Consider the following 10,986-nt stretch of genomic DNA (forward strand, 5'->3'; position numbering starts at 1 on the left):
CCACGAGCCGTCAAGAAAGTACTTTCAGTGGCAGGGAAACTGCGTTAGAACATACCCGCCAAAACTGGAGACTGAACAATACTGGAAAAGCATATTGGAGAAGGAGGTATCATACAACAACGCCCAGTGGTTAGAGAACCTGAGAAGACCCCAGCAACCTCTCTGAACAGGGTCCAGTGACCATCATGCTAGCAGACTTCCAAGAAAGGGTCTCAGGTATGAAGAGCTGAACAGCTCCAGGTCCTCATATGGTCCCTGCCTAACTGCACTCCATGAACACCTTAGTTGCACAAATGAGGGTCATAGACAGAACCCACCATCCGTTAGGTGAATAGGCACATGGCTCAATACAAGAGCGGGGTCCAGAAAGGCACTGGCAAGAACAGCAGGAGAACCAAGCACCAGCTACCAGGGGATAAAACAGTCACTTGAGACTGTAAGACCAGACAGACCAACCTGTGCACTGTCTGGATGGACTACAAGAAAGCCTATGACTCAATGCCCCACACATGGATCCTGGAATGTCTGAAGCTGTATAACATCAACAGGACTCTAAGAGCCTTTATCAAGAGGTCAGTGGACCTGTGGAAGACGACCCTAGAGGCCGCCTTCAGGCCAATAGCATGAGCGACCCTCAAGTGTGGGATTCACCAAAGGGATTTACCAGGGAGAGCTACTGTTCTGCAGTGAAATACTCAATGGCTACAGATACTGGCTATGGAATGGAGCAAGCATCAGCCACTTCCTCTGCACGGATTACATCATGCTGTAGGCCAGAACTCACTAATCCATCTCACCAGAGCAACGACACTGGAATTTAATTTGGACCGGATAAGTGTGGAATCATATGAAATCATTCACATTTGCACACTGATGTTCAGAACAATGTGAAAGAAGCCAGTCAAAGCAGGTTGCCTGAGCGGTTTTTTGGTTTGTTTGTTTTTTTCCCACTCACGCTGCGACTCGCCGGACGTGGTGACGCCTACGCGCCGCGTGTGTACGTGCTCGTCCTCGCTCACGTCAGGATCAAATAGAGGACGCTGAACGGCTGGGTGCCAGTGCCGAGGTTCCGGCTGTCGGTGTCGCTGCTAAAGTCGGGGATCGGTTGCGAAGGCGACAGCGGTGTTTTAGTGTTTATTTAAAAAATAAATAAATAATTAAGAGTAGATGGGAACCAACATGCAGTTGGTGTGGGGGCTTGTTGCCCTTTTTTGTTTTCACCGCACCGCTTCGCGAACAGGTGAGACTGGCTAATCTTTCGGGCCACATCGTCGGCTATCGTATATTGGCTGTGCTTTCCTATTCTGTCGTGTGATTCTAACATTAAAGTACGTTGACATTTTCTGTTGGGTGGCGTTAAATGAAGGTACATCGCATTTGTCATGACTTTGTTAGATGTTTCATGGTAAGATGGCTAAATATCTTCCTCGCTATCAGTCTTTAGCTAGCTAGGCCGTGAAAATATTGCTTGCTTGCTAACATTTCGAAGCTAACTTTAACTAGTATGCTAACCTAGCTATCTAAACAGCACAATTATTCATACAAGCGATCTACTTATCTAGCTAACGCTGCCTTTTAAAGAAAATCACTTCATTTCATGAATGTTTTTGAACTTGAATACAACATTCGCGTTTTAATTGGCTAATTAGCTATCTAGGCGCGCCAGCTATCTGAGCTGTAAGCTAAAATAGCGTTAGATGTGTTGGGTTAGTTCGTTGGTTAAAATGCGACGTAGTGGTAACTGGTTTCCATCCATCTGAGCTCTAATCTAGTAAACCATGCCAGTCGGATTAATCGTCTAATCCTACACTAGTATGTTGGGTAACACTCGGAATTCATTTTTTATACTGTAATTCCGCGTGCTTGCTAGCGAATCCGCCCTAGCCGTAGTTTTTGTTTTTTATAACATGTTGCACCGAAGCCTGTGTAAGAAAAAAATCAAAGGTAACCGCCTTGATTCACACAAAATTGGCGTTTAATTGATTTAGTAGTAGTAGTAGTTATAATAATCTTATTATTAGAATGCTAGTTAGATAGCTTGGCTTTCTAAGCAAGCTAGTTGGAGCGAGTGACTGAGTACATACCTTCATGAGGTTTACGGGGGAGGATTATCATACATTTAGGTATCTGGCTACATAACATGTTCATCTTATTTTACACACAGTTATCTTGGCGTGGTGCTCTTAATTAACGTGTGCCGGCTTGCGGTCAATTAAACCGGTGCGGACCAGTTTGCTTTGCACGTCGCCCCATGCGTTGTGGGCGACTGTGACATGCCCTTTGAAAACGCCTTGTGTAACAGTATACGCAATTCTCGTGTATTTCACTTTTGAAAAATTGTAAAGTTATTACACAAGTTGCCAGCAGTGTAATTCCGTCAACGCGCAGAATTCGCTAAGTAAATTGATCTTTGGAAATTAAATGCGTGAACGTTTCTTATTCTTGAAAAAGAACAACTTGGCTCTTAAATATTTTTCATGTATCTGTTTGCATCAAGGGAATCACATACTGTAATTTATTTTCTACCCAGTAGCATCTGAAAGAATGTCAGTTCCTGTTAATCCTCACCTAATCATCTTCAGGTTTGAAGATAGAGTACAGAACACAGCAGGGGAGGTCGTGTTCTATTCCAGACATCTTGGGTAAACTTGCACCCAGACCAACAATGCAGTTAAATGGCACTTATCTATGTTTTGGTGTAAGATACCAGTGGCTTTGAGGTCTGTCATTTTATAACTTTTTTCCGGACCAGCAACATCTTTGGCTGCAGTTCTTTAATTGCCCCCATTCTACCCAATTTGTCTCCACATTCAGGATTATGTTCCTGGAGAATACCCTGGAAGGCCGTGGCACCAGCCCCAGTGCTGACTTGAGCTGTAGCGGTTCTAAATCTGAATTAAAATTAGATTTTCCCCAGAGCCTTCCGTCTTCTGCTCAGCACAGTTTTGAAAATTGGGTTAGCAAGAGCATGCAGGTATTTGTCCACAGTTGAATAAGCTTCATACATTTTCTGTTAGCCTGACAATTTCCTACTGACTGCTAGTTTGCTTTCAAAATGGGATAAAATGCCCATGGAACATTTTTCATTATGTTGTTGGGTTCGTTATGGCTGCGCGTTATTGAGAGCCTTCACAAATGCATATTATGTGGTGCATTTTTGAGAGCTTGGTGTCATGTATTTAGATTCAAGTCTTATATCCTTGGTCTTATTTTTGATCTCTCCATTGTGTGCATGGTGAAAATGGCTGTTAGACTGACAGTACATTGTCGTACATTTTGTTTCTTGCTTGATTGGGTTCATTTGCATGACTGAGGTGTTGGAATGATTTGGTCAGTCATAAATTAACTTTGTAGGGGAGGGGAAGCTTTGTCTTGTTCAGTACAACAGTAAGTTAACTGCTCATTTGCAGACATTGAACCCTGCATGCTTGGAAATTCATCAGCCCATGGTGCCAGTCACCCTTTAATTTAACCATTGTAGTTTCAAACACAATTTGCACTTTGATTCACAAATCTTGGATCTCAACATTGTGATGGTAAGTTTGTCAGGTATCAAATTCAGTTAATGTTGTGACGGTGACCTTTTGTGACTGTTGAATGGCTGCTGCACGTATCGGTTTAAAAGGCAAATGATATTTAGAGCAACAATCGTGTGTAAGCTTGTTCTGATTTTACTTGTTGGACTGCTCTGAATATAATCAAGCATGTCTTATATATAGCCCAGATTTCACCTGAGAGATGAAGGAAAACTAGGGTGTGCTCCAGTGGCTTGTTTTCAGACAATGTACAGTTACCGTTTGTTTTAAGAAAAAACAGACCCTCTTCAGATCTAAGAGTTCTCTGCATCGATCCTAAAGACTCTTTGATGTTAAAGTTTTGTTTTTTGTCTTTAAAGAGGATACATATGCTCCCAGCCAGTCTGCTCATTGTTCTTAAAGTAGAGGTCCATTGTAATGTCTCTATGGGGGTTTAGCATTGCCTCACCTCTTGAGCACAGATGGAATGTTGTTCAAGTTTCTTTAAACCTGTAACAATTACATGAGTCTAAACTACACCATGGTGTTGAAACTTGGGAATATTATATTCAAAATGAGCCATTATCAAAAAAATAACAATGTTTTGATAAAGTTCTCATCCTTCCAAGTCATGTTCAGCTAAATTCCATCGTGTTGAGCACTCTAAATGCCTTCCTAAGCTGTTCCCATTCCTGTTCAGCATATGCTCCTACTTTATTTTAAATTTTTTTACATTTATTTAGTCTTTCTACCGATGTAAGACAAGTATTTGGTCTTGCATAGTGGTGCCCAAAATCAAACTGCTTTGAAGTTGCACCACGCACTTTTATTTCCTCCATTCTAATGCTCTTATTTCTTTCCCTTTTTTCCATCCTTTTCTTCTTTCATCTTACCACAACTCGTTTCATATCATCCCAACAAATTCTCTGCCCTTTAACTAAAATAAACGGAACGCCTGGTCACTTGTTCAGCTGGCTTCATAAAGTCCCCGATGTCTCAGGCGAAACTGGTGGGTTACAGTGCCACGTTGCACTGTGAGGCTATAGGTGAGCCCATCCCAGAGATACAGTGGTGGTTCGTAGAGGGCGAGGAGCCAGTTGAGACCGCCTCCCAGCTCTTTGATGGGGCGCGTGAGGAGCGTGTCCACATCAACACCACCTATGTCCGCCACGCTGCCAGCAGCCTTGCCCTCCGCAGTCTCGTGCTCAACGACACGGGCACGTATGAGTGCCGTGCCTCCAACGACCCCGACCGCAATCGCCCGAGGACGCCGCCCAAAGTCAAGTGGATCCGCACGCAGGCGAACATAATTGTGTTCAAAAGTGAGTGGTGAAGTGTAGAGAAGTGGCTGGCGCTGTCCTTCGTTATAGGACGGAGACCCCCTTAGATCCTGTTGCTGTCCATGCCATACCCATCCCGTGCTCCTTATTCCACAGGCTGCCGTCATGGTCCTCAGTCCTTCTCCTCTAGCTGTTTGTTAGCCCTCAGTGATCCTTTTCCAAATCTCATTTGCGCCCCCCCCCCCCCCCCCCCTTTGCTTTTCGGTATTTCATTGCCCAGTGCTGTAGAAATGATTTACTTGGGGGAGATTTGGTTTCTAACACTGGCCAGAAAACACATGAAATGTGTGTTTGGCTGCCTGTGATCTTGCTCAGCCTCCACTTCATGCATCTGAAGTGGAAGCGTGATGACGTTAGCTGGATGTTCCTCCTGTGCTGCACTAGACGAGTGCTCTTGGTGCATGAATGTCTCTTCCCATTCTGTGTCTTGGCTTGCACTGCCTCTGAACCGTAATAATCCTGTAAACAGCAACTGCAGCGCGGCCTCATCAGTTTGGCAACTATTAACTGTGCTCTGTAGAAATTGCTGCTTGGCTGACATCCCAGATAATGGTAGTGTGGTTTTTCTTAAGTGAAATAAAGTGTATTCAAGAGTAAGATTGTTCTTTATTTATTTATTCTCTGACAGGCTAAAGTTGAGCTAACAACTGAGTAAATTATTTGGGGAACAAGTAATCAAACAATTAAACCAAATCATTAAGTTCTAGCGCAGTATTAATTTAAATTTGATTTCCCCTAGAAAATGTGCAAAGGGTTTGGTTTTGTTTGTTTTTTTTTGCTGACCTGAGCACATTCCTGCTTGCAAATCCATTTCTGATTTGTCCCATAACACAGACTGGCGTTTAATGATTGTTGGTCTTGTTCGTCCTACAGAGGCTCTGATTATGACCGAGCCAGCCGAGGTCAACAACCAGACCTCCGCTACACTCAGCTGCAACCTTACCAATCCGGCATCCGACATCAAGGGCCACTACTGGAGCAGAAGTGGCAAGATAATTCAGGACACCAAATCGACGAGCAGTTCTCCCCACACCCACTACACGTATGTTTCCTCCATACCCTCTCGCTTTAATGTGGGTCCTGAAGCGCAGTATTTCAGGACCACTCCGTCGTTCTTGTCGGGCTATGAAAGGCGAAACTCAGCCGAGACCAGCGCTGGCCAATGGAGGACGAGCTCTAAAGCCGTGCTGAGTGTCGGGCTGGGAACGCGGCATCTCTGCTGATCCCCAGGGAGGGTGAGCACCAACGTGCCGTCTTGCCTGTAGGACAGACTTGAGTGGTGGCAGGGATAAGCACCTGAGCAGCCCCACCTACTCTAAGCTCAATTCCCCACTAGAGTGAGGAGCGGTGTGCGCGCGCGCTGTGGTGCAAAACAAGTCCGTGGTTGACTGTCAGTATCGTGGCAGCGTGCCAAATGGAAGCCATTTATTTATTTTTGGCCCACCTCCCACTCGTGTTCTGCCAGAGAAAATGTATTTTGTTTCGTCTATCTCTAAATGTATTGATGTGTTGGGGCGTGATTGTTACCGGATGAGGCTGCCGCTGCAGCTGGGCGTAGGCCGATTTGTAGTCCTCATTTTTCTAATTTTCACTTTTTCCCCTCTCTGCAGCATTACGAAGATTGATTTCCACTCTGCTGGAATATACGCCTGTGTGTTTTTGACTGACCCACCTGTCGAGGAAACAATTGAAGTCAGGAGTAAGAATATTTGACTGGGGTTCTGTCTTGTATCGCACAGAACAGCATAATGTTTGTTGATGATCAAAATTATACTGAATATTAAATTAATCCATATTAAATCTAACAATCCTAAACATTTAACTTTACTCGGTGTCGGTCAAAATCAGCGATAACTTTTTTTTTTTTTTTTTTTTTTTTTCTTTTTTCTTCTTAATAGATTTCTGTACATTTTTGCAGTTACCAGCATTTTGTTCTCTTCCTCAGTTCCTCCTCATGTTTCGGCCTACAAGCACTCTGAGAATAGTAATGAGAATGACATGGCTTCGCTCATGTGTATAAGCCATGGCTACCCCTTGCCAACTGACTGGAAATGGTACAAGCTTGGTAAAACACCTACGGACGCTAAAATGGTATGGATGTTATCTGCACTGTACACTGAGACTGATGGAAGCGGGGTGGGGTGTAGGCAAGGTATATGTAAAGGCTTTTTGCATTTCCACTTGTAGAATTTTAGTGGCATTGCAAATCCCAAAGTAACCAGTTGCAAGTTTCTAAGAAGAAAATTCATTTTGTTCTGATGCATTCTTGTGCAAAGTCAGCACATTGCAGATGGTCATTGCAAGCATTTTTAATGTCAGGTAACCAATAATTTTTATTTTTTTTCCTTCAATCACCATCAGTTCATCATTAATGGCACTGAGAAGTACAGGATCAGAAGCACACCCAACAATTCCACACTGTACATCGAGAACCTGGACATCAACGAGGACATGGGTGAATATGAGTGCATAGGGGAGAATGACTTGGGAAGGCACATGGATAAGATCCACCTGCGTGTGCGCAGCCGCCTGGCTGCCCTGTGGCCCTTCCTCGGCATCGTGGCTGAGGTCATCATCCTCATCACCATCATCTTCATCTATGAGAAGAGGAGAAAGCCTGATGAGATTAATGACGGTACATGCTGAGGCCAGTTTATCAAACCGTTTTTGCACCACACAATGTATGCAAACTATAGATGATCAATATATTAAGTTTTTGTTTTGTTTTTTTTGTTTGTTTTTTAAAGTGAAGTGTTAAGGATTTGTCTCATTTTGCATATTTTTGTTTTGTTAAAGTATTTGCATTCTTGATCTTAGTGAGGTCTGTTTTATATTATTTATGTTTATTTCTCTGTTTGCTGCTGCTTTTACGTTGTGGTAAGTGCTCAAAACTGCATGCTGGGTTGGAGTGGTTTTACTCAGGCTAGGAACATGGAGCAAAAGTTTGACATTGCAGTAACGCTTCTCGCATAGAGTTGGTCTCTCCCAGACTTATTGGAAAAAATGAACAGCTCTTTCACTGGTTTGGGGGGGGGTGGTGTCTGGTTGCAATCCAAAAAAGAAGCACAGGGGTCAGTGACTTGTGATTCTATACATAGCCAGTGAAAGGGTTGGTAAAGTCTGACCTGACCCAGGCCAGATTTGGTTTTCTTTTGTCCAAATATTTGGTGAATTAACCAGGGTAATATCTGAGGGGCTTTGGGACGTTTAGTGCCCCCATTTTGCATGCTCTCCATCATATTCTCATTGCATGAGGGACTTCAACTCAGAAACTTCAGCCCTTCAAACCGTCCAGGTGCCGAGTGTGAGCCCCTGGGGTGGGTGGGGGTAAGGAAGGAGCAGCCTCTTCAGATCTCATGTGGGCCACTTGTGTGAATTAAAGGGTGTCTGTTCTCTGCATGGAAAACTTACACTGGGTAAAACTTTCTTCATATGTGATCAAACATGTTGCATGGTAATCTAACTGCATTATATTGCATGGACCATTTAATAATAGTGTTTAGATTATGCCACAAGGATCCTAATGGTATAGTCGTTTACTAGGATTAGTTGCTAATGGTTATTTTCAAGAAGTTATGAAGTTTGGCTATGGTGTTCTGAAATTCACCTTGTATAAATTATTCGCGAAGTTGAGTGGTGACTGCCGAATGCTTTTATGCTGAGTTTAGTCAGAATCTTGATGATGGATGTGGCTCTTGCATGGGAAAATTCTCCTTCCAACCCTAAATTGTTTTTCCCTATGTTTTCGATATCTGATGAATCTAGATGATGACTCAGGATCTGCACCATTGTAAGTGATAATTAAATTCACATTCTTGCCATCTTGTAGTCTTGAGCAATTTCTTCTAGAATGGTTGAGCAAAAAACTAACTGCTGACGTGTTTCAGGAAGAGCAACGCCGCTACAAACCACAAAGACAAGAACGTGCGACAAAGGAACTCCAACTGAGGGAAGGGAGCAGGTGAGTTGGATCAAAGTGAAAAGGCACCCTGTGTTCTCAGAAGGTCTCTGTTAAAACAAATCCTGATTTCATATTTTCTTTTAAACTCCACCTTTAGGTATCCTGATGACTACTAATCAAGCTACAAGAAAAGCATAAAGTTGCAGAGTAGCACATTACATGGTGTGCCCTGCAATTTACAAATAACTTTGTTTGAGAGTAAATGTCTTGAAGTATTGATTTCCCCCCCCCCCCCCCTTTCTCCCAAAATTAATCTGTATTGTGCTGCCAGCAAACATATTTTAAAGTGGGTTTGTGGGTGGGTGGGGTAAGGGGGATGCATGACTGTTCTTGATGTAGAAGTGTTTAGTGAAACCATTATAATGTGGGAATGAACAATTGGTGCTTTTGGTTTTTGCTTCCTCCAGTCCCTCATTACTCCAGCCTGGGTACTAAACTGTTTGTACTGGTCAGTTTTACTACCTGCTTTCTAGTCTGGAACCACGCATCTTTTCCGTCCAGGTTCACCTTTTTATATTTTTGAAAAGGCAGTTGGAGCAGTTTTATTAACAACTTTGTTCCCAGACTGGTGTAGTTCTGCATCTATTCTGAAGTATTCAAAAGTCTCTATAATCTGTTCACTGTGTAATGATGTGGGATTTGCTGAAGCTCAGTTTCTCTGGGTGTTCTCGATGTGTGCAACTGCTCAAATTTCAGCCAACCGCTCAATTTTTTTTTTTTTTTGCGTAGTAGTCGGACTCCCAGTGCCGTTAATTTACTCATTCACTTTGGCAGTTCTTTTTCTGTAAGCCTTAATGTTGATTATCTTCACTGTTGTGCTTAATTTTAGTTGTAGAAAGATTAAGTTAATTATTAATGCAGCTTACACATGAACACATGCCATTTTGCAGCCAATTAAATTGCACTCTTAATTAAGATTTTAAAATGCCAATTCTGTTTTGTTTTCCTTTTTTTTTTTTTCTGGACATAGTCTTGTTCCTGACTAAGGCTTAGTATAAGACCAGGCTTAAATCAGAGAGTTGGTTCATGTGGCTGTTCTGATGCCATGCTTTCAATTAAGGGGTAATATTAGCTATCAAGCTTCTAACACACATGGCATAAGGCCATTTTAAAAAGACCAAGTATGAGACACGTGTCCAAGGAGCAAATGGCACTCACGCAATTGCCCAAATATTTGACTAATGTTAAATAAAGGTGACATTTAATGGAGGTTTGTTTTGCTCAGTGCTCATTTAAATTGTTTCTGAATCCATACTTTCCGCCATATTTTACGCAGTTATTTAGTATTGTGATGGTGTGTGCCATTTCTTTAAGAGGCATGTTATATTAAACCTTGATAGACTTGTATAAATTATTTTCCTGATCAACATATTAAATCAGACGCTGTTAACTACTGACTTGCACACTCTGAATAAAGTTTGGTTTGATTTTAACATCAGGTTGGTCTGTGTTGTCAGTTATGCAGTTTTTAAAACCATGACTTGCATTTATAGACGATCTTTTGATTTGGTCATGTAAGTTAAGGTGCATGGTGCTGGAGAGACGGGGTAAAACTCCACCTTTTGGTCTGTCCTGTAATGCTGGTGTCCTTGAAGTCCTCATTTTCTAGCACATTGCTGCAAAGAAAAAATAAATTCTGTACAGTTGTTCGAAATTCAGTCCAACATCACTAACTAGATCAGTCACTGGCAAAAAATCTAGAAGGTGTGGTAGAGTAATAAACCAACAGACCCAGCAGTCACATGTATGCTGCTTATTCTGTGTAACTGAATAATTAACAAAAAGGGGCATGTTCGAAATAACAGCAGTGTGATGTTCAATTAGCGAGGTCGTTCATTCTGTGAAAACGGGTGTCAAACAGGTGGCCCTTAGGATGAAGGCAGCAGATGTTGTGCATACTGGTTATGGTGCATTTCTCTATTAAAAAAAAAAAAGTAAAACGGGCCATTCCAGACATTGTTCAGAAGAACAGTGCTGCTGTTTTGAACACAACTAGGTTGGTGGTAAAGCAGTTGCTAATTAAGATGACGGGAAATGGGGTGTGTGTGTGTATGTTTGATCTCCAAACGGGTGGGGTTTTTTTTTTTTTCTTTCTTTAATGCTCTTGTATATTAGCTGAGTAGAATCCACTACCCAGCCTTAATGATCCTGTCTAATGACTATTCAAGTC

The 10,986-nt window shown here is 42.4% G+C and overlaps 1 protein-coding gene across 3 annotated transcripts; it reads left to right on the forward strand.

The window, feature by feature from the left end:
- Nucleotides 1–1,031: 1,031 nt before the first annotated feature.
- Nucleotides 1,032–10,249, forward strand: bsg (basigin). Of its 3 annotated transcripts, none has more exons than XM_027008160.3 (9): nt 1,032–1,240; nt 4,487–4,837; nt 5,729–5,897; nt 6,466–6,554; nt 6,801–6,946; nt 7,217–7,490; nt 8,633–8,645; nt 8,743–8,816; nt 8,914–10,249. In XM_027008160.3, the coding sequence occupies exons 1-8, from the start codon at nt 1,168–1,170 to the stop codon at nt 8,801–8,803; spliced, it is 1,176 nt and encodes a 391-aa protein (XP_026863961.1). In that variant the 5' UTR covers nt 1,032–1,167; the 3' UTR covers nt 8,804–8,816; nt 8,914–10,249. The 3 variants fall into 3 exon arrangements, with proteins under 3 accessions (XP_026863961.1, XP_026863960.1, XP_026863962.1); XM_027008159.3 differs by having other exon boundaries at nt 1,033–1,240; nt 8,621–8,645; XM_027008161.3 differs by lacking the exon at nt 4,487–4,837 and having other exon boundaries at nt 1,039–1,240; nt 8,621–8,645.
- The last annotated feature ends 737 nt before the right edge of the window (nt 10,250–10,986 follow it).

The sequence above is a fragment of the Electrophorus electricus genome, chromosome 26 (assembly GCF_041902795.1).
Source record: "Electrophorus electricus isolate QZ-2024a chromosome 26, ASM4190279v1, whole genome shotgun sequence".
Lineage (NCBI taxonomy): Eukaryota > Metazoa > Chordata > Actinopteri > Gymnotiformes > Gymnotidae > Electrophorus > Electrophorus electricus.